Source organism: Talpa occidentalis, unplaced genomic scaffold (genome assembly GCF_014898055.3).
Source record: "Talpa occidentalis isolate TD23 unplaced genomic scaffold, MPIMG_talOcc4v2.1 talOcc4.2, whole genome shotgun sequence".
Classification (NCBI taxonomy): Eukaryota; Metazoa; Chordata; class Mammalia; order Eulipotyphla; family Talpidae; genus Talpa; species Talpa occidentalis.
The window spans coordinates 21,078,139-21,103,121 of record NW_023602073.1 but is presented as its reverse complement, the minus strand read 5'-3'; the positions used below and the strand labels follow the sequence as shown (position 1 = coordinate 21,103,121).

The 24,983-nt window shown below is 45.8% G+C and overlaps 1 protein-coding gene across 1 annotated transcript in view; it reads right to left on the bottom strand.

The window, feature by feature from the left end:
• DUSP22 (dual specificity phosphatase 22) overlaps nt 1-24,983 on the bottom strand; it is a 58,487-nt gene that overhangs the window by 17,390 nt on the left and 16,114 nt on the right. Inside the window, exon 3 of the mRNA XM_037519159.2 lies at nt 19,535-19,617. Coding sequence (XP_037375056.1) covers nt 19,535-19,617 — 83 coding nt within the window. The remainder of the gene's footprint in view (nt 1-19,534; nt 19,618-24,983) is intronic.

Genomic DNA, 24,983 nt, shown 5'->3' with positions numbered 1-24,983 from the left:
GAATCTGGGTGATTTTGTCCACTGCTAAGGCTGAGGAAGCTGTCTGAAGTATAAAAGCATCTCTGAATGGAGAGGCTTTATTAGCTCAATGGTTTAAAGGCAAAGAAAATGGAAAAGGAAATGATACTATTTTAAAAAAATGTCACTTCACTCTGCCCTGCATCCAGGACATGCAGGCTTGCCAGGCACATACATACTCTGGTCATTTCATCATCCTCCATTGAAATGACTCATTTACTTTTTTTTTTTTCTGTATTCTTAAGTGAGAGTTGGCCGTGGATCAGATTCAGGAAGCTTGTGAAATTCTCTCCTCCCACATACTTCCTCCGACCTCTTTCAGACCAATACTTTCAGAAGACTGGAAAGAGTCTCAGTGTTTCTGCCCCCCCTTCCACCGTGAATGTCAGAAGGAGTAATTTCAGTGCAGGGTGCCACAGTGGGTCCCGGCTAAGAGGATCAGCATGTTTCCCCACGCGCTGGTGGACAGACTCTTAGTACAGGCAGAATCTAAAATCAGCCCAGCCCAGAAGTTGGGAGGAAAAACCCAAAATGAAGAAAGGAAAGAGATTGGCCAGAACGAAGGCCAAATGCTCTTAGCTTATTAAGTGCTGTAGGGGCCGTCCTCATAAGGCAGAGGCAGACAGCAGGGAGGTGGCAGAGGGCATCTCTCCCTCTGGCCCTCCATGAGCTACTGGACAAGGAGGCAATTTTGACCATGTTGGGTCCCTCCCCTCACTAGCCTGGGTAGGTGTATGGCAGCTACAGCTTCCCATCTAAGAAACTTTGAAGAAGAAACAAAGTAGCCATAAGTTGGGGGAACCCCTACTGTTAGGGCAGACAGAGAAAATAGACAATTTTGCTAGAATGACAATGGAACACTAAATTCCTGGAAGGGGATGCCTGGCACATAGCAGACACTAAGCAAGTGCTGACTGCCAGAATGCTGACTGTATCAGAATAGTTCGAAGGAAGAAGACTATTGTCAAGTGCTCTGGGAACCCTGGAAACAAAAAAGCTGGACCTTCAGCCACACCGTGGGAAGGGCAAGCCCCCCACACGTGTCAGATGTGTGTCTCTGCCTGTCGGGTCCATGGGGATGCGGCTGAGAAGCAAAAAGGGGTCAAACTATGCAAATACAGCTTCAAGAAAAAGGAGTCAAAACTCGAAAAGGTTCAGCTGCTCGCAGCCCAAGAACATCTATTTATCTTGGCTTAGTCATTAACAAAGCACAAAAAGTATCTCTCTTTGGAGGTCACAGACTGCAGAACTCCAGCTGCCTGAAAAAAAGGCTTCAGAAGCCTGCACATGTGTACTCACATGGCAGTTAATTACTAATTCAGAAAGAAGCAAAGGGCCAAGAGCATGAAGGACCTTGATGTTACAAGAAAGCAGGGTGGACTTTAACGATCCCAGTACTAATGGACCCTGCAATCCATCAGTGTTTTGCAAAAATATTTAATATGATGTAGATTAGATTTTTTCATCTGATTGGACCTAACAAAAGGTGATTCTCTAGTGTTGAGGTTCAGAGAGACAAAGGGCCTCAGTGTGTTAAGTTAAATGATGGAAAATATAGCAAGTTTCAAGGAAAAAATATAAAAATATAAAAATTGCTGAACTGTCTGAAAAATTGAGAAGTAATATTAGTGGCAGCCATGTTTCCACCAGCATAGCATTTCTTATGTGGTAGTTACTCCTTCCTATTACCTCTAATAGTCAAAGAAAATAAAACAAAATAAATAATTATCTTCTTTGAAATAAGATTCTTATAACTAAATGAAAAATTCAGTAGTTTTCACAATGTTTAAAAAGTGTGACTGGTAGAAAGTCAACTGAGATTAAAATTTGTGGAGCTTATCCATTACAAATTTTGACTTTAGAGAACGGCCAAGAATTTATTGAAATATAAAAGCAGGCGCAAGGGTTAAGACACAACCTATGAAGCTGTCTGCAGCCACTGCAACACAAGTTCGATTCCCAGCCAGCCAGGGAGCAACCCACATGGTGCAGCAGACCTCTTCTGACTTGCCCGCTGCTCCCCTCAGCAGTGTTTTTCAGTCAATCTGCCTGTTATGCTCCCCACTCTGTGTCTGAATCCTCTCATCCCCCATATCTCTGGCCTGTACCCCAGCTCTTGTATGCATAAATAAATAAATTTAAAAAAGAAATATAAAAATAAGTTTAGTTAAGAGAAAGGGGTTCAGTCTATGCTTTAAGATTGTTAAAGAATAGCTAATTTCTTTTGGTATTTTGAATGGCTGGGCATACCCAGAGAATGGCACTGATATTGGTGAGAGGATATTGATGATGAAAAGGCAAAGAATTAAAAACAAAAAAGTCCTGCTATATACACTGGCCACATAGATTTATAGAATATTCATAATGACAAGTGACACATCAATTAGAATGATGTAACATGGGGGGAAATGAAAAAAAATACAAGAAAGAAGGAGAGCTACAGTCCACTAAGGAAAGTTTTATGGGAGAAATTTTTGTGTTGGGTTTTGAAACAAAGAGGAGACATATCACTTGAGAAGAAAGTTTAGAAAGTATTCCAGAGGCTCCACCGTGAACAAAAGGTTAAAAGCTTTCTAGGTCCATATTCTCAAAAGTTCTAATATTTTTCAGTTTTCTGTTTCAACAAGCAGAGTAACCACCAAAAGTAAGGTTCTTACCTTTCTTTGGGCCTGAAACTAAAGATTACACTTAAAACGATACATAGTCAAGGACTTGAAAAGCAGGACCAAGGTTCTGATTTCAGGAGTAGTAAAGAGATCAAACTCTCGCTTGTTTCAAGTACAATTTCTAAAATTCACTGTTGTTTTCTTTCTGAAACATTGTAAGTAAGAGTCTTTTGAAGAACCTGGTTCATCTTCTGCCCATCAGAAGGGTGATCAGGCACTTCAGAATCATTCTCTGTCCCTAGGAAGCTAACAAAAGCCAGGCATAGAAAATGACTCTATTCTCTCCTTAACTGATAGGACCACATGCAGTTTGCAGCAACATGGGTGGAGCTAGACGGGATCATGCTCAGCGAAATAAGTCAGAAAGAAAAAGAAAAATACTGGATGGTCTCACTCATAGCAGGAATTTAGAAAACCTAAATAAGGGACAAGGAAAAAGACTAATTAATACAAAGTAAAAATCAAAATCAACAAGCAACTATAAATCAGAGACACACTGAGGGGGTGGCAGGGAGAGGAAGGATTAGGGTCAAAATAAGGGGTGGGCGGTGCAATTATAACCAAAATGAAAATGCATACATTGTGCAAAGATGAAAAATGATGTAAGAATTATATAAAATAAAATATTAAAAAAAAAACCTGATAGAACCCATTCCAAACCTAAGACGAAGGAGAGGGACCTCACCAAGGGGCCATGATCAGAAATCTGTGCAATAGAGAGGTGAACGCAGCTGCTTTAAAAAAAAAAAAAATGATACTATTAAGAAACCTTAATTTCTCCTTTTCTCCAATCCAGCTGGTGTAGCAACATGGCTGACCCAGGAGAGAGTCTTCCTAAAGAGATGATTTTTTTTTTTTTGACAATCACATTTATGAGGTGCAGGGTGTCCCCTTGAGGGTGTAGGACTTTGTAGCTTCTATACACATAATTCTAGTAACACTCAGCCTCTGATACCCATTTTCAAGTTGAGAAAAATATGCTGGGGACCCTCTTAAGAGTTCATCTCACAATATCCCCCCCGCCCCCTGTTATCTAACTGTCCCCAAAACACAAAATTAAAAAAAAAAAAAAAAAAACTTAAATTCAGTCTCACATCTGATCAGTCAAAAATCTTTCTCACGTGAGAAACCACTCTGCAATTTTTATTGCAGTAAAATATACATCAGATTTGCTAATTTAACTACTTGAAGCATACACATCATGTAAGTATATTCACATCACCCATCATCGCCAGGGCTCTTATCTTCCCAAGTGGAAACTTCGAGTCCATTAAGCACTAACACCCCATTCCCATCTCCTTCCAGAACACCAACCACTGTTTTACTTTCTGTCTTGATGAACTTGAGACTTGGGCACTTAAATATGCACGTAAGTGTAAGGCAACTTGGAAAAAAATCAGCCTAGTTATGCCCTGGAAGGTCACAGACTCCAAAGATGGATGTGCTGATTTGACATTGACTGTGGAAACTCACGCTGGGCTGGACAACCTGAGACTCCTTTATAAAAGTCCCCTCTTAGGCCTCCCCTGGTGGCACAGGCGGTTGAGTGGCACACTGTGAAGCTGTTCGCAGCCTCTGCAGCACGGGTTTGATCCCGGCCGGCCAGCGAGAATCCCACACGGTGCAGCAGACCTCTCCTGTCACGCCCACTGCTCTCCTCAACAGTGTATTTCTGTCGTCTGCCTGCTCCCGCTCTGGCTCTGGTGAATTCTCTCACCCACCTGAGCATCTGGCCTGTACCCCAGTTCTTGCATAAAAATAAATAAATCTTTTTTAAAAAACGTCCCCTCTTGACAGTGTCTCACTGGTGAGAAAGCAGATGAAGATATCCACTGGTTTTGGTATGTGGAAGCACATGGTAAAAAGCAGAATACCAAAGCACACCCATAGGGAGATTACAGCTGAAAAAATTGCCTGTATGTCTGTTGACTAAGAGCTGTGCCAGCAAAAGGCAAAAGCAGAGAAATTCCAGGCAAAAAGATTCTCAGCCATCGCTCTTATTTCCTGTTTGTTCCATAACAAAAATTTCCAAGAAATTACTGTACACCATCGGCACTAACGATAAATCTAGTCCCTAAAGTATACATGTACATAACTCACAGTTCAGGTTTATTATTTCAGGTTTTATGTTTAGGGTTTATCTCTGAAAATGGAGATGCATTTTCTCAAGCTCCCCATTTGACACTGATTCTTCCTCCCCAGCTAAATTTAGGAAATTCTACTGCGAAGAACAACTTCCAAGAATTCTGTAGGGCCGGGTGGGCTGGGGAGGGGTGGGACGGTCAGAGTGGAGAAACAAGATTTAGCCCTTGGTTTGATTTTGTGGAAAAAAAAAAAAAAGATGCAAATGAGAGACCTTGAACACCTGTTGGCTTCTTTCAGGTTAGTCAAAAGATGACAGACATTTGACTGGGCAGATCAACAGATGAGGCCCAAACTTATTTTTGCTCCAGCTATTTCAATGAAGGGCTAAAGTGGGCATGACGAGCACATCGGATTTCCTTAAGCCAACATGGGTGGGTTATGGGAAGCGGGGAGGGAGCCTCACACCAGCGCCAACACACCACCGAAAGCCTCCTCTGTGATTTCGGTTCTGTCTGGGGGCCCGCTGATGTGGGTGACCGAGGAAAAGAGGACCGGTTTCAGCAATCACTCCATGGCAAGTCACTGTAGTTATATCTCAAATGTTCATGCTGAGAGGCTGGATCAAAAATGACCACGAGTGGCACATTTCGAGAGGCTTTTTCTGCTACAGATGCCACTTGGGAAAGGTAGTGTTATTTTTACCTGATCTTGGGTTTCAGCTGTTAAAACCTTTGCAAAGGGTCCTTCCTGTCTGCAATGGAAGGAAGACCCTCTTCAAAGGCCTTCAGTCTTGTCCATGACTTGTCTGCTCCCCTCACTTCCCCTAGCTTGCAAACTCCAGGCACCCTGGACTGCTTGAGAGTCTCCCCAAATGCCCTGTCCTTTCCTGCCCATCCTACTCAGGATCCTGTGGTGTCCTCTCCCTAGGACACCCTTCTCCTTCGATACTCCCACCAGGGGTACTTCCTGGCCAGACTTACCATGTCTGTGAAGCCCCCCAGGGCTCATCGCCCTTCACTCCAGGCCACCCCAGCTCCCTGTTCTAAAGTCCTACACAACATGATTGGACCCCAGGTGCTAGGACCTTAGGGGGGCCAGAATTGCTTGCAAGTGCTCCATCTCTCCCAGGAGACCCTCAAATCCCTGCAGCGCCCCATCTGTTCATCATCTTTCTTTCAGTACCCAAGCATCTCTCATTCAAAGATCGCCAATAAATGGTTGCTAAGTGAAGGAGGGAATGCAAGGGAAGGGACACTTTGAGAATTTAAACATCTGTCTTGGGTCCCCTGTGCCTGAATGCCCCTGCCGGAGCTACTGTGGTCAGCGCCAAACTCCTGCCCACGCTGCCATGATTGGGTAGGCGCCCACTTTGTCCGACTCCCTCCTCTGCGTGGTCTCAGCAGAATGTTGTGACCAGTCCACCAACAATGGAAAATTATAATCGAGAAGCTGGCAGGCAAAATGCTCAGAAAATTCCTGGATTGCATTTAATTGGGGGCCAGGAGGGCCCAAGCCTCAGAGCCCACACAGACTCCTGGCAGTGGCTGGCAGGGCACTGAGGTCCGTCCTAATGGTGCTTGCTGCCACCTGGCTGGGCAGAGCTGGGCTGGAGGCCATGTTATTGGGACACAGCCATGCTGTTCCCTAGCCTATCACCTACTGCTCCTATGGGGCCAGGAGGAGGAGTTAAGCACCATCACTGAGGCCTGAGGACCCACAGAGCCCCAAACAGTTACTGTCTGGCCCTTGGTAGAAAAAGTGCTGCAAGTCCTGTTCTGGACAGTGAGATTTCACCAAGTCACTTTGATGACTTGGGGTTCATTGGACATATCACATTTTTCTTCTACATGCAAATGATATCTGAATCCTCTCAGCACCTTCTTGGTATATTCTTGATCATTAGTTGCATTGGTCTCTGCCTTACTCTGCAAGAGAGTGGCCCGGGAATGTCCCTCTAGGGCAGGACCTTGTAAACATGGACGCTGGACGCAACACAGGAAACATGCTCCAGGCAGCTGGGAGACTGTCATGCTGTCATGTACCACCTCCCAAGACCCTGTAGACAGAGCCCTGCTCACTCTTCAGTTTGTCCTACACAACCTCGCCTGTCTGAGCCGGTGTCACCTTCTGGCAAGAAGGTGAAGGTGTCCTTCTTCCAGTGCAGCAGTGTCTGGAATATTATTAGTGGCCCCTTTGGCTGATGGCAGGACAGATGAGTCCTCAGTCTCCCTCACTGATGACAGGAGGATAAATCCACCACAGGGTGGGCTCTGGACTTGGTGGGATGCCACCTTGTGCCAGGACACAACTGTAGCTTTGGAAGTTTTCCTTAAATAGTATTCACAGCATGAATCTGGTCACATCCTCTAAATGGGATCAGACCCTAGCAGTATTTTGTTTGGAGAAGGGAGCAAACATTGATCCAGAGCAGGGCTCTGACCCAGAGCTCTGGCCAATTCATGGAGAAGGCCTATGACATACAGAGTTGGACATGGGGAAGACCATGCTGCTGCCCAGGAAGGGCCACAGAGCTCAGAGAGCAAGAAAGTGCCATGTGCTAGGAGGCTGGTGGATACAGCAGGGGATTGCAGCCCCAGAGAATGATGAGGGGCATCTCTCTAAAGCAGGGGAATGTGGAGTGTCAGATAGCACCAATGTCTAGATTTCAGGGTAATTGACACACAGCAGGTGTGGGGCATCTTATTTCTTAAACACAATGGAGAATGGGGAAGTTGGGGGGACATTTTCCTGGCTATGCCCTCAGGAGTCGGTGGCCAGTGTTCCAGGCCCCCTCCTTCCAAGGGGCAGCACCTCACCAAAACCCTGTCTGCCTAAGGCTGCCAGAAAACACCATCTGATGGGTTATTTTTATTTTGACAGCTGCATCCTCTTGCACTGGCACAGAGGGAAGTCCCAGCCACCTTGGTTAGAGCCCCTGTGGAGGGAGAGAAGAAGAAGAGAACCAGCCACCATGGAGACCAGAGGTCCCTCATGAGGTCACCTGGACCACGAGATGAGGGGCTGAAACCATTCAAACTTCAACCACTGCCAAAGCAGAGGAAGCGGTAGGAGAGGTACCCATTAGAAATGCTGGAAGTTTCACTGTAAAGGAACCTTAAAAACACTTGGAAATGTTATTCTGACCTTGTCAGCTGAGATTGTTTTTTCCTTAAGGCAGAGAGTCAGGGCATACCATAGAGGTTAAATGAGCATTCAGAGTAGATCTGCAACTGTCCTCTGCCTGGCTGCTGTGGACATGGCCTACTTGACGGGGCACTTCATTAAATAGGTACATTTAAATTGAACCCTCTGAAATGTTCTTAAACTTATCTGCTTGGGAATGGGTACCGAGACCAGCTCTGTTTGTGGGAGACGCCTCACCCCATAAGCATACATTTCAGGGGATGCCTGTTCCTTTACAGCCATTTCAATGATAGAGAAACGGCCCCAAGTCTTTGTCCAGTGTCCTCTCCTTTCCCAGGCAGCTGGTTGTGTTCCTCACCCAGGAGGGTCATCTCCCTTTAGGTGGGGAAACACCTGAGAATTAGACAAGCATGTCCACTTGGGTCAAGAGAAGGAGGTGTGCAGACTGGGAGATGCTGACTGGCTTTACCACCCCCGCTGTGGTGAGGCTCAGCCAGCCCTCACACTTCACATGCCCCCATCCTCCCACTAGCCACAGGGCAAGACCTCCCTGCGATGCCTCTGCTCAGTAATGATGCTACAACTTAATATCTGTACGGGTTGTGGTGATAACTGAGAGAAGTAACTTCTCAACTCAGACTCCAGGTTTGACACCAACCTCTGGCCCAGCACACACACAGCGGCCTCTGGAACTTCCCAGGAGTCTGGCCGCAGAGGGGGGAGGGCATGCCAGGCAGTAGCCAGGCAGAGCTGAGCGTGACAAGGAGGGTGGCCCTGGCTCAGCCAGGGCTTCACCCTCGGGCTTGAAGTTGGGTCGGATCACTTCCCTTGCAGGTGTGAGGGGTGCAAGGTACACCTGCAGGACCTAGCAGGCAATGGCTCCTTAGGAACACCTGAAAATGGCGAATTTGCTTAAACCCATCTTCACAAACCAAACTGCACTTAATTGTTATATCTGTTATGGCTAAAAACAATAACAGCAACCGTAGAGTTGTTTAACCCTACTTTGTACCCAACCAGCCAACCAACCAGCCGGCTCAGGCCTTTCACCCAAGGAACCTGCAATCCATCCAATCCATTCTCCTGGACCCGCCATCACCACCACGTGCTGGGCCTCCCATGTCTACAACCACATATTGTGCTGTCCTGATCTGAACAGAGATACACTTCCCTCCAGGGACACTCTCGATGGTTTCCCCCAACTAATCTGTTCTTCCCTTGGAAACCCCTTTACAAAATCGCACCCCCTGCTAAAGCTTACTAGATTTGTTCCCAGATCACTTACCTATTACTCATCTCCCTCTTCTGGTGCCCAGCATCAAACACAGCCACAGCCTTGTTGGTGGACACCCAACCCAGGACCTCCTCTCCAACCCCTTTGCACGCTGGGGTGCTCCTGCACTAATTAGAAACCACCATGAGGGGTGGGCTTTGGAATGATAATCAAGATGTACCCTTACTACAGACATGTGGTACCAGAATGGATCATGTGTTTACACACCAGATGCTCCCCTGCTTCCCGGAACCTGCTTCTCCCCAGTTCTAGAAAAAATATGGGAAGGGATATCTGTACTCCTCTGCTCACTGTAGCACTATTACAACAGCCAAGTATGGAAACAACCTAAGTGCCCAAGGACAGAGGAGTGGATTAGGAAGATGTAGTCTTTATACACAATGGAATATTACTCAGCTATACAAAAGATGAACTCTTGCCTTTTACAACAACATGGAGGGAACTAGAGCAGATGATACTAAGTGAAATAAGTCAGAAGGAGAAAAATACCAGATGGTTTCACTTATATGTGGAATATAGAGAAACAAAACAAAAGGTCAGATAAAACCAAACCAGTAACAAACCCTAGAAATCTGGCTGTAGAATTGAGGCTACCAGAGGGAGAGGAAGGACAGCAAACTGGGGTGGGGCCCAGTAGACTACGGTGGAGGACAATGGGTGGCGGGTGTGGTAACATACACCTGAAGGGCGTGATCCTATACTTCTGAATCATATAAGTGTTGTAAACCATTGTTGCTCAATTTAAAAAAAAGAAAAAGAAAAAAATCCCACTCCCACGTGTCCCAGTTCAAGTCCCCCTCCCCCAATTTCTAGCCAGGACTTCTATACAAAGAGCTTTCCAACAACTTCCTGAATGCCTATCTCTTTCACTCCTTTCCATCCCCAAGAGTCAACATTCCGGAAAAGAAGTCCTAATGTGTCACTTGACGTTGTTCATAAATCTTTGTTGTGTCTAGTTGACATAACATAAAGCTCAGGCTCCTCAGCTTGATGGCTTTCTCAATCTGCTGGGAACTTGCTTTTCCACCCTGCAGACCTGCTCCTCTGAGCCCTGGAGTTCTGGTGCACGCCCAGGGCCTTTGCACATGCTGCTTTCTCACCTGCAATCCCACCCACTCCCACCGGCCCTTCTCACCATCACTGCAGAGCCGATCTCTGTTCTTTAGGCTCAACCACAGTGTTAGCTGCTTGCTGCAGCCTGGCTGACCTGGCAGCCTTAGTCGTTTTCTCCCAGGAAGAGGGCCATGGGGACCGTCACCCCAGGTTTGCATTCACAACTCTATGCTGTTGCGAGGCTTTCCATGCCTGTCTCTTCTTAATACTGGGCCACATCTTCTCTTTGTCTATTCCCAATTCCTGCTATAAGGCAGGCCCTTGGGAAACATTTGCAGAATCTAAAGGAATAACCAATTTAACCAAAAGGAGAACTGAAGGCGGCACCACCCTCACCCACCATGCTGACCACCTTTTCCACTCTGCAACCAGCAGACCTCCACAACTCCTAGGATCCAGGGCTTATTTCCCTCTTATCAGCAGCAGGAAGGGCTGTCCCTATCCGGGACACACCCCTCTCCCCCTCCCCCTCCACTGAACCAAACCGTACCAGCCCCACCAGCCTGCCTCCACTCCCTCTTCACAAAGTCTTCCCAAAACCTCCAGTCCATGGGCATGAGGATCTTGTATAAATAAGATCCTTGTGTGCTTTGACACCCAAGGACCACCTAGCTCAAGTTCATCCATGCTCTGTGGCTCCAGCCAGAGCAGAGGGAGAACATGTAGCATCTGCTTCTCCTCAGACCTTGGCTTGCAGATCTTGGCAGACCTTGCCCAAGCCCCACTGAGGGTGGGATGGCTATGAACCAGACAGGTCCACGCCAGGAGCCAGCAATCAGCACACAATATGTTTGCTACTTGACTGTGCAAGGAAATCAGAAGAGAGACAGGGGAGGGGACGAAGCAGGAAATGCTCAGGAAACTGGGACCTGACCAGAGGAAACGTCTAGGAAGAGTGTTTTACAAAGAGTCTTGAGTTATGTGGAGAGGCTGGGCAGTATGTGTGCGCCCTAAGGAGGCAGTCCACAGCAGAAACAGAGGGAACTCTAGAAAGACAAGTGCAAGGGAGATTAGCATAGATCTCATTCTTGTAGAGACTGAAAAAACACCACTTCCTCTTCATACATAAGCCAGTGAATTCTAGAAGATCCAGCCCCTTCTGGTCCTTTCATGATGGAATTCTGGTTTCAGGCCTCCACTGCAAGGGGCTCTGTCACAGAAGGATCAGAGACAGAGGCGCTGCCTCTCTGCACTTGACTGCCCACACAAGGAACTCAGCTACAGCTCAGCTAAAGGCAAAGCAATTACTAGACAGTTTTCGATACCTACCATAATTATTTCTATTTGAGTCATTTCTATTTAAGGCTGGGTTGGCTTCAAACAAATTTACCTCAACACATGAAAGCTGCTGCAATCCTTTGGTATAAGGTATCACTGATACTTGGGCAGCATCAAAGAGACTTTCCTAGAGAGGTGAGAGCAACTGAGGCTCCTGGAAACAACTGTCAACCTGAAAACCATCCAGATGATTCGTTTGTAGGGGCCCTGGACCTCGCAATTTGATAGCGATGTGTTTCTTTCTTTCCATGTGCAATATGATTAGATAACAGATCATCCACACTGGAATGTCCAGTGCAAACAGGAAGCTTTCCTGAGGCTTCAAGCTGCATCTCCAGGGAATCTGCGAATCTTAAAAAAGGACATGAATCCATTGAAATGAATCAATCCAGGAGAGGTAGTATGTAAGTGAGACTGAAAATGAAATCCATAGAGTTGAAAGGTGGTCAGACTATCCTTCCCATTGGAGAATAAAGACTGGAATGAAGCAAAGAAGGTGCCTGGTTTGGACCCACTGACCAGGGACAACAAAGATGGAAAGTCCAAGGCATCTACCTGTGAATCTACAGCAAACATCAATACTAAGCGCAGAACCCAATCTGGCCAAGTCTGAACCTCAGAACGCATTCTACCCATCACACTTACAGACGCTTGGGGACCGGCCATTACCTGCCCACCTCCCTTCTATTCATTCAAAAGGACACTTTGAAGATACTCCTACTGTAAAAATGAAATAAAAATCTAGAAGAAAGGGGTATGGTGGGGTCTTTTCAAACCCTTATCTGTATATTTGCACACTTAAATGTGTACCTACAGAAATACATAAGTGATCATTTAAAGTTTACATAAATAGGATGATCTTGGGGATACTTGTTTCTTTTGCTTCATAATTAACCTTTTCCTGGGCACACCTGTAAACCTTCCTTTTGAATGGCTGCAGAGTCTGTCTTAATATGTATGTATCACAATTGACCATGACCTTTCTTCTGAATAGTTGGATGGGATCCAACTTTATTGCCATTGCAAAGAGAGTGGCAATGAATACCAGTGCCCGCCTCTCTGTGTGTACAAGACAAATGTGTGATTTTCAGCAATTATCCTCCCTGAGCTGGGGGAAATATGGCCGATGGCTCCTGGACTTGAAGGTCATGGACAAGACAGGTTCCTGGGGTCCTAAGAGCTGAGGATTGATGCCGTCACCAGGTAGAAAGACAGAGTGGGGAGTGGTTCCCTGCAGGCATGGGTGTGAGGCTGCAGAGAAGCACAGGCAACAGAGAATCTCCCTTATGAACAAAGCACCAGCCCCTATTCAGTACCAATCACCTTGAATGTTCATTCAGCTTTATAGGATCTTACTAGAAGCCCCCTAAAATCTGAGACAAAGTCTCTACCACCTCTGCCCCCACCTGGCCTTGGTCTTGGCTAACCCTTTCGTTGGTCTGCTATGTATTTGTCTTCCATGTGCTGTCACCCTTGCAGGACCAAGCTTCAAACTTAAGGGCTCTGAAGGAACGTCATAGAGGGTCACAGGGGGTTCTTGGTTGTAAAAACTCAGCCACAGGTAATTCTGAGCTGGAGGCCATGTGGCTCCATAAAGCGACATTGTCACTGCCACAGCTAGTGACTGGAGAAGAGCTACAGGGACAGGCTACATAAATGAGGCAGCAGGCAGCAGCAGCCCCTCTGGCTTCCCAGATTATTCATGATTAATAAATCACTCTCAGTATCTCTTCTTTCACACACCTCCAAAGAGCCACAAATGACCAAAGATATGATATCTCACTCTGGAGTGGAGCTGAACACCCTGTCAGCTCTCAGTTATCAGTAACCACCTGGAAGAGGGGCCCCGGGTGAATGCAGGGGGAAGTGGGACCCAAGATATCCTGGTGTCACCTGCCTGGTCTTGGGATGAGCTCAGGAGCCAGGACACAGGCATGAAGAACTGAATCGTGAAACAGATGTCAAGAAGTCATTCAACAAACTCTCCCAGGGCATGTGTGATACACGTTGCCACTAAGAACAATCACAGTCTACAAATGCTATAGAAGAAAGGGAAGGAGGCTGAGGTTAAGGAGCACTGGGGCTGAATTTGAAGGTGGGCAAGATTTGGGCGGGCAAAAGAAAGATGGAAGAAAGAGGAGCAGACTGTCTTAGATTTTCAGTGCCTTTTAACAAATTGGTTCTTGTTCGCTTTCCATTCTGGTAACCAACAAAAGTTGCCAGGGGAGAAAGGAGATGGGTCACCAATGGACATGCAGGGGCCAGAAGTCTGTCGGTATCGCCTTCCAAGTTGAATGGACAGCCTGCCTTGGGGGGCTTTCTCATAAATACATAGGGACACCAAGGAGAGACACAGGGCCAACAGCAAGAATCAGAACCAAGGGAAGGGGCCAATTACAAACCAAGTTAAGACAATTAAAATTTGAGCCCAGATACTTCCAGAAAATGATTTTAGCATTAAAGGAAATATAAAACAGAAGCATCAGGAATTAATGCCTGCCTATGAAAATCTCCTATCCACCCCCTCCCCCCTAAAAGACTCCTAAACTTAAATGGTTCAAACTACAATAGTTACGGCTTAAAAAGAGAACAAAAATCCCAGCTAAACTCAGCTCGCTTGCTAAACATTATAATCTGGTGTGAATCTGTGTGTAGAAACTGTATTTATCTATTTAATCTTATATTAAACATCATTAAAAAATTAAAATTCTTTGTGTCACCACCCCAGGGAAGGAATGAGACTCCTTTTTTAAAGCATTTTTGTTAATAGTGAAAAAATAGCTGGGTTTCTGCAGGTGTGCTGGTTAAAAACCCAGAATGAAAAATGAAACAGATTCTGAAATCTTTGCACTAGAAAGACAGAGCTCTGTTTCTTTTCTCGGGGGAAGAGAGAAGCCTTTCATTGCTCAATATGACTTCCTCAGCACCTACAAACAATATGGGGTTTCTGAATTGAAGAAGCACTGCCTCTGTTGCAGTTCTCACCATCTCTCAAATCTGTAGTAACTGGCCTAAGACATTGATTACAATGGAGGAGAGCCTTGTGAGCAAATGAAGCAGCATCCAGCCAAGTTCTAAAAATAGAAACAAAAGAAATCCCCTCTCTATGCAGTAATTACTGATCTCACTTGGTTCCTATTGGGAGTTAACATTTATGTCCCTCCCGGCTCTGCCACTTAGTGCTGGGTGACGTGTGCAAGGCGTCAGACCTGGTGATGCTGGGAAGACTCGGGATAATACCATCTGCCTCGCTGGCTCAGAGCTCTTGGAGGACTGGATGAGCTGGATGCCAGCGGCAAAGTTAGCACAGCACTAGAAGTGGGCCTCTCTCGGTGCCCTCTGACAGTCCCCTCCTGGTTGAATGCCAGCAGCCAGATTTTCCAAAATCTCAGGCATCCCCCCAAGGTCCCTGCACAAGCCTCCAGAGTCACACAACAGAGAAGGGACCTTGTCCTGAGTTTCCACAGACCTGTTCCTCCTTGATTCCTGGCCCTGAGGTCCTGCCCTGAGTCAGAATTCTCCTCCTGCCAGACCGTAATTGCTATTAAGAGTTATAAAGTAGCCAGACCATGGATCTTTTCATACACTAAGGGCAGATGTCAGAATTGATTCACTTCTGTTATCCCGGGCCACGGGCCCAGGTCCTGGCATGTATTAGGTGGGTCATTAACTCCCTGTCATCAGTGGGAAGGGCTGTCTGAAACTCTCAGAAACTCAACAGTGGGAGGCAGGCACTCAAAGCCTTACAACCCGAGCAGGCCCTGCCATCCTCGTCCACTGAGAACACATAGGGGACAACCCTATCCAAAGCTGAGTTGGAAACCTCTACTAATGCTGCTAAAAAAAATCAGAAGCTTCAGTCAGGCCAGAAGGGGACCAGGGCGCAGAGGCCCACTGGAGAAATCTCTGGCCTGGAATAAAGCTCCAGGTTCCCACCAGGATCCCTGGACCAACTGTGGGGTTGGGAGCAAATCCTTCATGACTCTGAACTTTAGCTTCCTCGTCCACACAGGATGGAGTCAGGTAGATGAGCTCTAGGTCCCGGCTCAGCTGAGATTTCTATGTCAAACCAGAAGAGAAGCCATGTTTCTGCATCTCAGGGGCCAGTTTGGAGTGTATGCGAGTGACTATGAAGGACCTGAAGTTTCTACCATGGGTCTGAGAGTCTTTACTCTGCAGATCCACTCGTCACTCTTCTGAAGAGTTAGTACTTGGTGCCTCAGACCTCTCCCCTTTGGCTGACACCTCACCCCATGGGTCACCCTTGTCTTGGCTCGTCTACCTGCTCTATTCACTGACCGGAGGTGAAGCCCAGCCCCCTCAGAATCCTGAGAACACACCTTCCATTTTCTCTTCCTACTGAGTTTCTAGGAAGAAAATCTACTAACATTTTATTGGGACACCCGCCTCCCCCAGTCACCCAGATAGTGGAGAATGACATCTAAGCTAGCCAGAGGCGACCAAGTCACAAGCTCCTTGAAGTTCTTCCTCTAAGTGACGTGCCCAGCAGTTAACAACATCTTCCACATGTTCACATGCCTCTCAAGCAGGTGATCTCACAGCACTGCCTTTGGTCAGATGTCCCAACAGTCACAATCGCTACATCCAGAGACAACACAATGGGCACAGAAACAAGGTCACCTCCATTCTGCCTAGGCCAGGTGCTGGCCACAGACTATCCTGGAGGTCAGTGGGTAAGAGGACAAGTTGACACCATGCTGACCTGCTGTACAAGCAACTGTCTCAACACACGGACCCAGAGGTTCACCCTGGACTCCAAGGGGCAGCAGGCCCCTGCGTGGGGTCCCCTTGACCAGGATTCCCAGAAGAGAAGTCAACAGGACGTAGTGCATACACATCACCACACACCATACACATAACACACACACACACCTTACATACCATACACACAACACACATGTACACAGCACGCAGCACACACATGCCACACACAGACATGCCACATACATAACACCACACACAGAGACACCATATACCATACACACAAACATACCACACATAGATACACTCACATATTACACACAGACACACCACATATATATACACCACACACTACATACCTCACACACAAATATACACCACATGCATGTATTCTACACATATACATCACACAGATGAGCACACAATAAACACATACACACCATATACACACCACACACACATACACACACACTGGCTCCCTGCTCAGAAAGACTGATAAAAGTGGGTCTTCAGAGCACAACTTGAAAGCCTTTATTTTGGCAACACAACTGTCTGCCTTCCAGGGGGACTGATGTGTGCTAAATTCCCTCATTTATTTTCCACAAAGCATTACATTCCAGGCCTATGCGTTCAAGAAACCACACTGAACAATATGGCTGCCTTGCTCATGCAGCCGCCATTGTAAAAAGAGCAGGCCTAACGACTCTAAAAGCCCTGGAAAATTGATGTTGAGCACCCAGCACTTTCAAACGCATTCAAATGTTTGTTGGAAAGGACCAACCACCCACTCACAGTGTTGTGTCCGACATGAATACACAGTAGCAGGCCCCGATGTCATACAGTAACTCCTCCCACTTCCAGCACAAACTAAGGCTTCCCAAATTAAGTGAGGGGTCACTCAATGAACAAGTCTCATTTTGAAGATCTCAGAAAATCAGGAAGGCGCCTCTGCTCTCCTCACTGATCCCTCATCACGCACCCTGCATTATACTCCCTCCCCAGGCAGGGAGCAGCTCACAGCAGTTGCTGGGCCAACCACACACCTACCCTCTGGCTTTCATCCCTCTCTATGCCCTTCAAGCCAAACATGGAGCTGTTGTCCAACAAAGTCCATTAATTTCCAACTGACTCCAAACAAAGAATTTCCCTGACTCATCCCACGCTGGTGAGATCATGGCTTCTGGAGCTGAATTTGAAAGTTAAGGCAGAAGGCAGATTTTATGCATCAGCAGAGGGGGAGACTGAGGCCTGAGATTTCTGGGGCTCTGGCAAATCCCTTGTGTACCAGGAACCGAATGTGAGCGTTCAGGATCAATTAACTCTGCACCCCCAGTTTTCTTCTCCTAGGCAATCAGAGAGGCTCCATTCAAACTTTGAAATAATGTATTCATGGGCTAGGTGTGACATTAACAGAGAATACATAAGAGGTACAACGTTAAACTACTTTGTTACATGATGATGGTCTAGTCCTTTCTAAGGACGCAGTCATGGGGCAAAACTGATCATCAAACTGGAGAAAGAATAATGCCATATAACAGGATGCCAGCAAATAAAATCCGTCTCTGAAGAAAAAGGCAAAGAATTTTGCTTTCTTTTGTGCCAAGGTATAATTTGTCCTTAGAGAATGAGATTCCTAGCAGGAGTATATCCTTACAGTCTTAGAATAAAAAAGACATCATTTGCCCACAACTCTGAGGATTTTACACAAACAGTGGTCTCCCCGTGCTAAATGACAATGACACCTGCTTTTCTCTTCAGGGTGTAACTGAAGAGGTTGAAGAGATAAATCTGGAGGTCTTTTATTTCTAACACTCAAAGATCTTGTATCTCGACAGAAGCACAATGTGAACAGTCTTGGGGGCCAGGCGCACTGGTGACAATGAGCTCCATTAAATGAGCACAAAGCAGCGAGGCGGGCCTGGAGGGGGAGGGTGGGAAGGGCAGCTATGTAATGTATTAAAATAAAGGAAACCTCAAGCCTCATCTTGTGATTTAAGAGGAAGTCAGTCATGACCAGCATGCACTTTAACTTATCATCATAGCCATAGCTTGGCTATATTTTTAATATAAACTATCATGCTAGATGGAAAAATGAAACAGCTTCTTACCAGGGAATAATCAGGCCCCCTAAATGATGTACTGCTGTTGTTGCTTTCAATGAAATTGGGTTATACCCCAAATCCTAGCACCTTAGAAAAAACCTTGCCCTCCAACAACAGAAGGAAGTATGAACTCAGACCTGGAGAAGTGAATGGGGGTCTGTTCTCCAGCAGGGTCTCTGGTAGACCACGCTTAATAGAATCACGTATCATTCCATGATCTGCTTTTACACTAACTGAAACCTGCTTGTTCTAATGGCTGAGAAAAAATAGGTAGACTTAAAAAAAAAAACAAACCTGTATCACCTACTCTTGCATAATATGAATTTAAATGAAAATAGCTTGATCTGGGATTTTTTTCTTTCAGAACAAATTGCCCCTCCCTCTCCAACACCCCACCCAAAATAGAAAAACACAGACACATCACAACCACACAGGCATTATTTTTCTAAAAACAGGTAACGTGGGCTTTGTTAGGGCTAATAAACAGAAAGATTTTACTCCCGACCAACAGTTCAAACCGTCCATCAGGGTCAAATTGAGAATGTTTGTGGAATTACTGTACAGACAGGACACACCCTATTTACCCGAAAATCTAAAACACCACAACAGCTTCTGCTCTGAGAGCCTCTCCACCAGAGAAGCCCTGGAAAACCTCCAGTGACAATTTATCTTCCATTGTCTTTAAAGTCTAAATGCAAATGGTAGATAATTGAGCTTAAATGGAAAAAGAAATCAGGAAATGAGCAGCCTGAATTCTTGGGAATTCTAAAACCGGAGATACTTTTGAAAAGCATGAAAATGGGTTTTAAATGTCTTTAAAATCCACAAGGAAATGCAGCATTAACTTATTCTCTGGCATTTGGCCAACAAAGCCAAACTGCTGAAGTACCAGGGGTGCCCTCAGGAGGGGTCCCTTCAGAAAAAGAGGCACCCTTTCTACCCCCCACCCCCCACGGCCTGGACAAGGTGCAGGGCTGAGTCACAAGTGCTCTGGAGTCAAAAGACATGGTGGCCTTCATTAATGGCTGGCACATTCCTGCAGAACACGTAAAGTCACACACATGCACTCCCACCGAACACGTGAAGTCACACATGTACACTGAGTGTCTTACCTCCAACATCGGCCTGGCGCTGTCATGGACAGACAGGATGTGTGTCACCTTGTTCTTGCTTAGTTGCTCTGCATCTCTGGCATCTGTCAGAGAAGGAAGAGGACGGGCATTTTAATATTCTCTGCAAGGGAACTACTCCTAAAGTTTAGCAGGCAATTGCACCAGTGCGGGAGCAAGCTGGAAAATGGGCACAGGAGGTCAGTGAGGAACAGGGGGCTCCAAGCCCTAAGTCCAATTATCAGCCTGATGGAGAAACAATCACAGACCTGGAGGAGGGAGCCCCCCCATCTCGCCCCCGCTGCCCCATTCAGTTAAAAGTGGAATGTCCAGAACATCAACATAATAGCACAACAGCATCGGATCAAAGCTGGTATCAGAAAAGTAGGCTGGGAAACTCAGTGGGCCTTGGAGATTCCACAGGCCCAGCTAATCAGCAAGAGACACATCACAGAGACACCGACAGCCAAACCCCCACTCCTTGCCCACTATACCCATATAAATACCTGCTGCTCATCACTTCAGTGGCCACCCACTCAGGACCCCTCTCCCCTGGAGAGCAGTCCTGTTCTTCCTACCTGCCTACCAATAAATCTGCTTTTCTGTAACTTTGGGTCTCTATGTTGGACTTTCCTCTGCGAAGACCAGAACTGAGAAGCCTGCCTGGGGTTCTGGGACTCTGGTCCTGCTCTCCCAAAACCCCAGTTCAGTAGCACACACGTTTCTTGAACTTCATAATTAACTGTACCCAGAAAAATCTAGACCTAGAGAATTTAGGATGATTGCTTTTAAATATTTTGCAGATAACTGAGTTCACTTCTGGCTGTACAACTTTTGCTACAAAGTGATTGTCAAAAACTTGGAAGGCTCTGACATGAATAAACATTGTAGTGATGACTGCTGCTGTTTAAAGGCAGTGAAAAAAGTGACCTGTGAGATCATTTTGCAGTTGACATTTGTTAAGTTGTAGACAATTAGGTTATTCTTTTATGTGGTGTATATAACAATAAAGATGCTTAACACACTTTAAAATTTTACCTCTTAATGATTAGTAATCTTGTTACAAGGCAGGGTATGGGGCACCCCAGAACCCCAAGCCTGTTTGTTCTAAATAGGTTCTGCCATCCACTACATCAAGACAAAACATACTGTAGTGCATAAGACCTTCAATGCAAAGGAACTTTAAGATAATTAGTGTGCAATATGGAAAAGGGGAAGAAAAAAGTTTCCAAATCAAGCACCCGAAGTTACCCATCTCCTCGTGGGTAAATGCCCATCCAAACAGGGTTGGCCCAAAGTAGGGCCACTGAGGCCCGAAAGCCTGCCACAAATCTAAGGCACCTCCTGGAGGGGACCCACAGGAAAGGAGCAGAAGGGGGCCCAGCACATGCGAGACAGAAGGAGCAAAATCAAAATCAAGATAAAAGCTGCCATTGTTAACCTCCCCACAGATCTTTTGCCCACGTCTGTTTCAACCGGTCCAAGACCAAGAAGCAAGTGCAGCTTCTTCACATGTCTCTGCAACACGAGCCTCCTCCAGGTCTCCTTCGGGCTCCCATCCAGCTTCCTTCCTTCTCCTAGTCTCCTCTCCACCTCTTCTCCTTGCTGCTCAGCCCCATCCTTCCTTGGGTAGGGCAGGGAACTTGAAACCTCCCCTTTCCCTTGGGACCTCCCTGTTACAATCTTAGTTAAAGTCAAATACAAAGAACCCTGTCTATAGAAAATAGAGGAAGCTGCCAAAGACCTTCTTTCCCCTGATGTCAAAAGCAGTGACGGATAGGTCCAGACGCAGATTGTGGTTTATAGCATCTACATTCAGTTTAGGGCAAAGGTAAAAAATAGATCATTTTCTGGAAATTCCATAAAGAACTATCCATACATTGGTTGGTTATTAAATTATCTATCTATGAATCTAAAGAGATGCCAAACACATTCCCTCCAACGCCACTACCTGTAGGAGAAAGACTCAATGAACATTCCTTCTGCTAATCTGCAAAGCAGGGACCAACAAGCATTAGGGGATCAGATCCAAGATGCCCTGGCCTGGCCTGGTATGAGCTTTTAAATGATATGGGGAGAGTGGGGGGGAACAGACTGACAGTCAAATGTTTAATGGTTGTGTTTCTCTGGGACGATGCTCAGTATGTAATGCTAAGCCCAGGGCAAAACCAGTTACCAAATTATAAATGCAACAGCTATTCAATTTGTAAACATACACACACACACACACACACAAAGTTGTGGGGGCCAGGAGGAAGTGGAACTGCTCTAAGGAATTGTCCCAAACAGTGGTACTCTTTCAGGGGTGGAATGACAAGTATTTACATTTTTCTTTTTTATAGATTTTTTTTTTTTTAGTGAATTCAATAGGAATAGTTCTAAAAGATTGGCATGTCTGTGACATACCTAATGAGCTTGTTAAAAAGACAGATTCCTTCCACTTAGTTCAAAATCTAAGGCAGGGCTGAGGAATCTGCATTTCTAATAAATCTTCATGATGGGCTGGAAACTAAGAAACGCTTTTCTAAACATCTGACAGGAAGCTGGCACTTATTTTCAGGTCAGGAAAAGTCTTTAAATGGAATATTAAAAGGATGGTTGTATTGTAAGACTCTCTTCATCGCTGCAATCATCTCAAGCTTCAAATTCAGATGTGAACCACACTTGCCTGCATCACATACCTGGGGTTCAATTCCACCCCACCCATCCCCAAATTATATAAGATGCCTTATTGGTGAGCTTTGAATTAGGCAGGAACTGGAATCACTGAGGACTGCCACAAGCAGTTAACCTCCAGAGTCTCGTCAAGATATTTTCCAATTGCTAACTGCATGCACGTTTTAGACGAGTTAAACAAGACAAAGCTGGAGCTTTCCAAGCTGGAGGAGAGGGAGCCTCCAAAGTGGACTCTTAATAATTTCGTATAGTATCTTCCAGATTCTGGTTCTGCCCAGGATTGGAATTTGAAAGAGCAATATACTTTTTTAAAAAATCATTTCTTCTCTTGACAACAGCTTTATTGAGCTAATTCATGTGCCAGAAAATGTACCCCGTTAAACTATATGATTCAATAGTCTTCAGTATATAGAACTTTTGACCATTGCAGTGATTTAACTTGAGAACATTTTCAACAGCCCCCAAATATGCATTTATAATGTGGATTAAAAAAAGTGGTTGGGGGGGGGTCTCCCTGGTGGCACAAAGGGTTAAGAAGCAGCACTGTGAAGCTATTCGCAGCCCCCGCAGCACAAGTTCAATAGCCGGCCAGGGAGGTGACCCACATGGCGCAGCAGACCTCTCCCATCTCACCTGCTGCTCCCCTCAGCAGTGTATTTCAGTAGATCCACCTGTCCTGCTCCCCACTCTGTTTCTAGTGAATCCTCTCACCTTTGCACCTCTGGCCTGTACCCCAGTTCTTGCATGCATAAATAAATAAATCTTTTTTAAAAATTTAAAAAGTGGTTTGGGATAAAATTAGACATTTTGGGAGACAGAAGACCACCTGATATTGCAAATGATACAAATGACCCTTAGACTTCAAGGAAAAGGAAACCATGCTCTGGCTCTGCACTCCTTTCTGTAGTATCACGTGCTATCTGCACTGAAGTGTCACTTTGGATTGACTCCTTCCAGGCTGTCCACCATTAAGTGTACAGAACACTTCAGCAGTGCCACTGGATAAAGACTTTGAGGCATTACTTCATGACTTCAAGTGACTGTGCTTCTGGACGGTGGCCAACAAGTGTCAGCACTGCTGAGGAGCTCTGGGGGCAGCTGTGACTCCTGGCCTTGGGGACCCAGCTTGTTCACATGTGCATGCCCAGGCTGGAAGGCTCTCCCTGAATACCACATCGCAGGGCCAGAACTTAGTCCTTCATGTCTGACAGTGGGGTCTGCCAAGCAGCAGCACAGTATCATTGGGGGTACACCAGAAATGCAGACCCCCAGGCCCACCCATACCTACAAAATTTGGAATATGAATCCCAGAAGGTCATGCGCTCTGTACACAGGGGAACCCTATGTATGACCTGTGAATGATCTTGACCTGGTGCAAGGGTGCCCCGCCCCCACTGAGGCATGTGAATGCCATTTCTAAGTCAAAAACCAACTCACAGTTACTTGCAGTAACAAATGCGACAAGTCAGTATTAATACAACTATTACAGGCTTGAATTCACGTGGAAAAAATCTAGAGGAACATATGTTGACCACGGTTATCTTGGGATGTGAGATTTTTACGAAGTTTTCACTCTCATTAACCTATTTTTATAACATCGGAATTTTTTAATTATTTTCTTTTTACTGGTGAACCCACATTTCTTCTAGAATCAGGAAATGCAAAAATTAAAAAAATACTTTGAGCCAAATTTAACATAAACTGAATTAATAAGTCAAACGGTCAGTCCTCCTTGGTAGAAACAGCTTAACCATGTTCTTTTCCTTTCTCTACCAATCTCTCTCCTTGGGCCTTGACTCTTTTTTGCCCATTCATGCTTCCTTTTGCTCCCTTCTCCCTGTTTCTAAAGGAGCCAACCCTCACACAGTGGGGCTCTGAACTGGAAATGCCCACTTACTTCATCCTGCTCCTCTCCTACTGGACATCAGGTGTGTGGCTCAGAGGAAGATCCCAGCCATCATTGAAGCAACAGCTAGGTTTCTAGAAGATGCTACACTCCGAGGGCAAAATGACAGTCACATGCTTTCTTAAAAAGGGGAACAAGGGGTCTAGAACTTATGCTAATACAGAAGATAAACAGTAGTGACAAGTCCTACATTTTGAGAAATGCCAAGTTGGCCCCGGAAAACCAGGCATTCCAAAAAGTCAAGCTGAATTGCCTCTGAATAAAATTAACCAGAAAATATTGGAAGGAGCATGGCCAGCAGGATGACACAGGGAGGGAAGAGAGAAGGAAGGTCTCTGTTATGAAGGCACCTAACTCGCTCTGCTCTTACTTCGAGCCCCAAGCCATGTTCTGAGTTATTTTCCCATGTTCTGAGTTATTCTCCCACAAAAATGGGAGGATGTAAATGTGTTTCTGTACATTGCACACACACACACACACACACACACACACGGGGCCTGAGCTCACTTCCCACTTTTCTAGATCTCTGTGGCCATCTTCAAACAATGAGGGCTTCCTCTGTCCCAAGTTGAGAATGTGCTGAGTGGTGAACAAGACATGCCAGTCTGTTCTGCTGCTAGCTTTCTTGAAATACTGAACATGGATTGAGAACTGGGCTGTGTGACCAACATCTGGTGGTAGAACAAGAGCTGGGAAACAAGTGTCTTGGGACACATGCAGAGGTGACAGGGATGGAGGCCCTGCCACGCAGCTGGGGCGGGGGCAGGGAGGGGCTTTATCCAGTTCTAATGGTAATAATGATGGCAACAGAACAGCTACTCTCATTTAATCCCTCCAGCAAACCTCGAGGTAGATACTCTGATCTTTGTC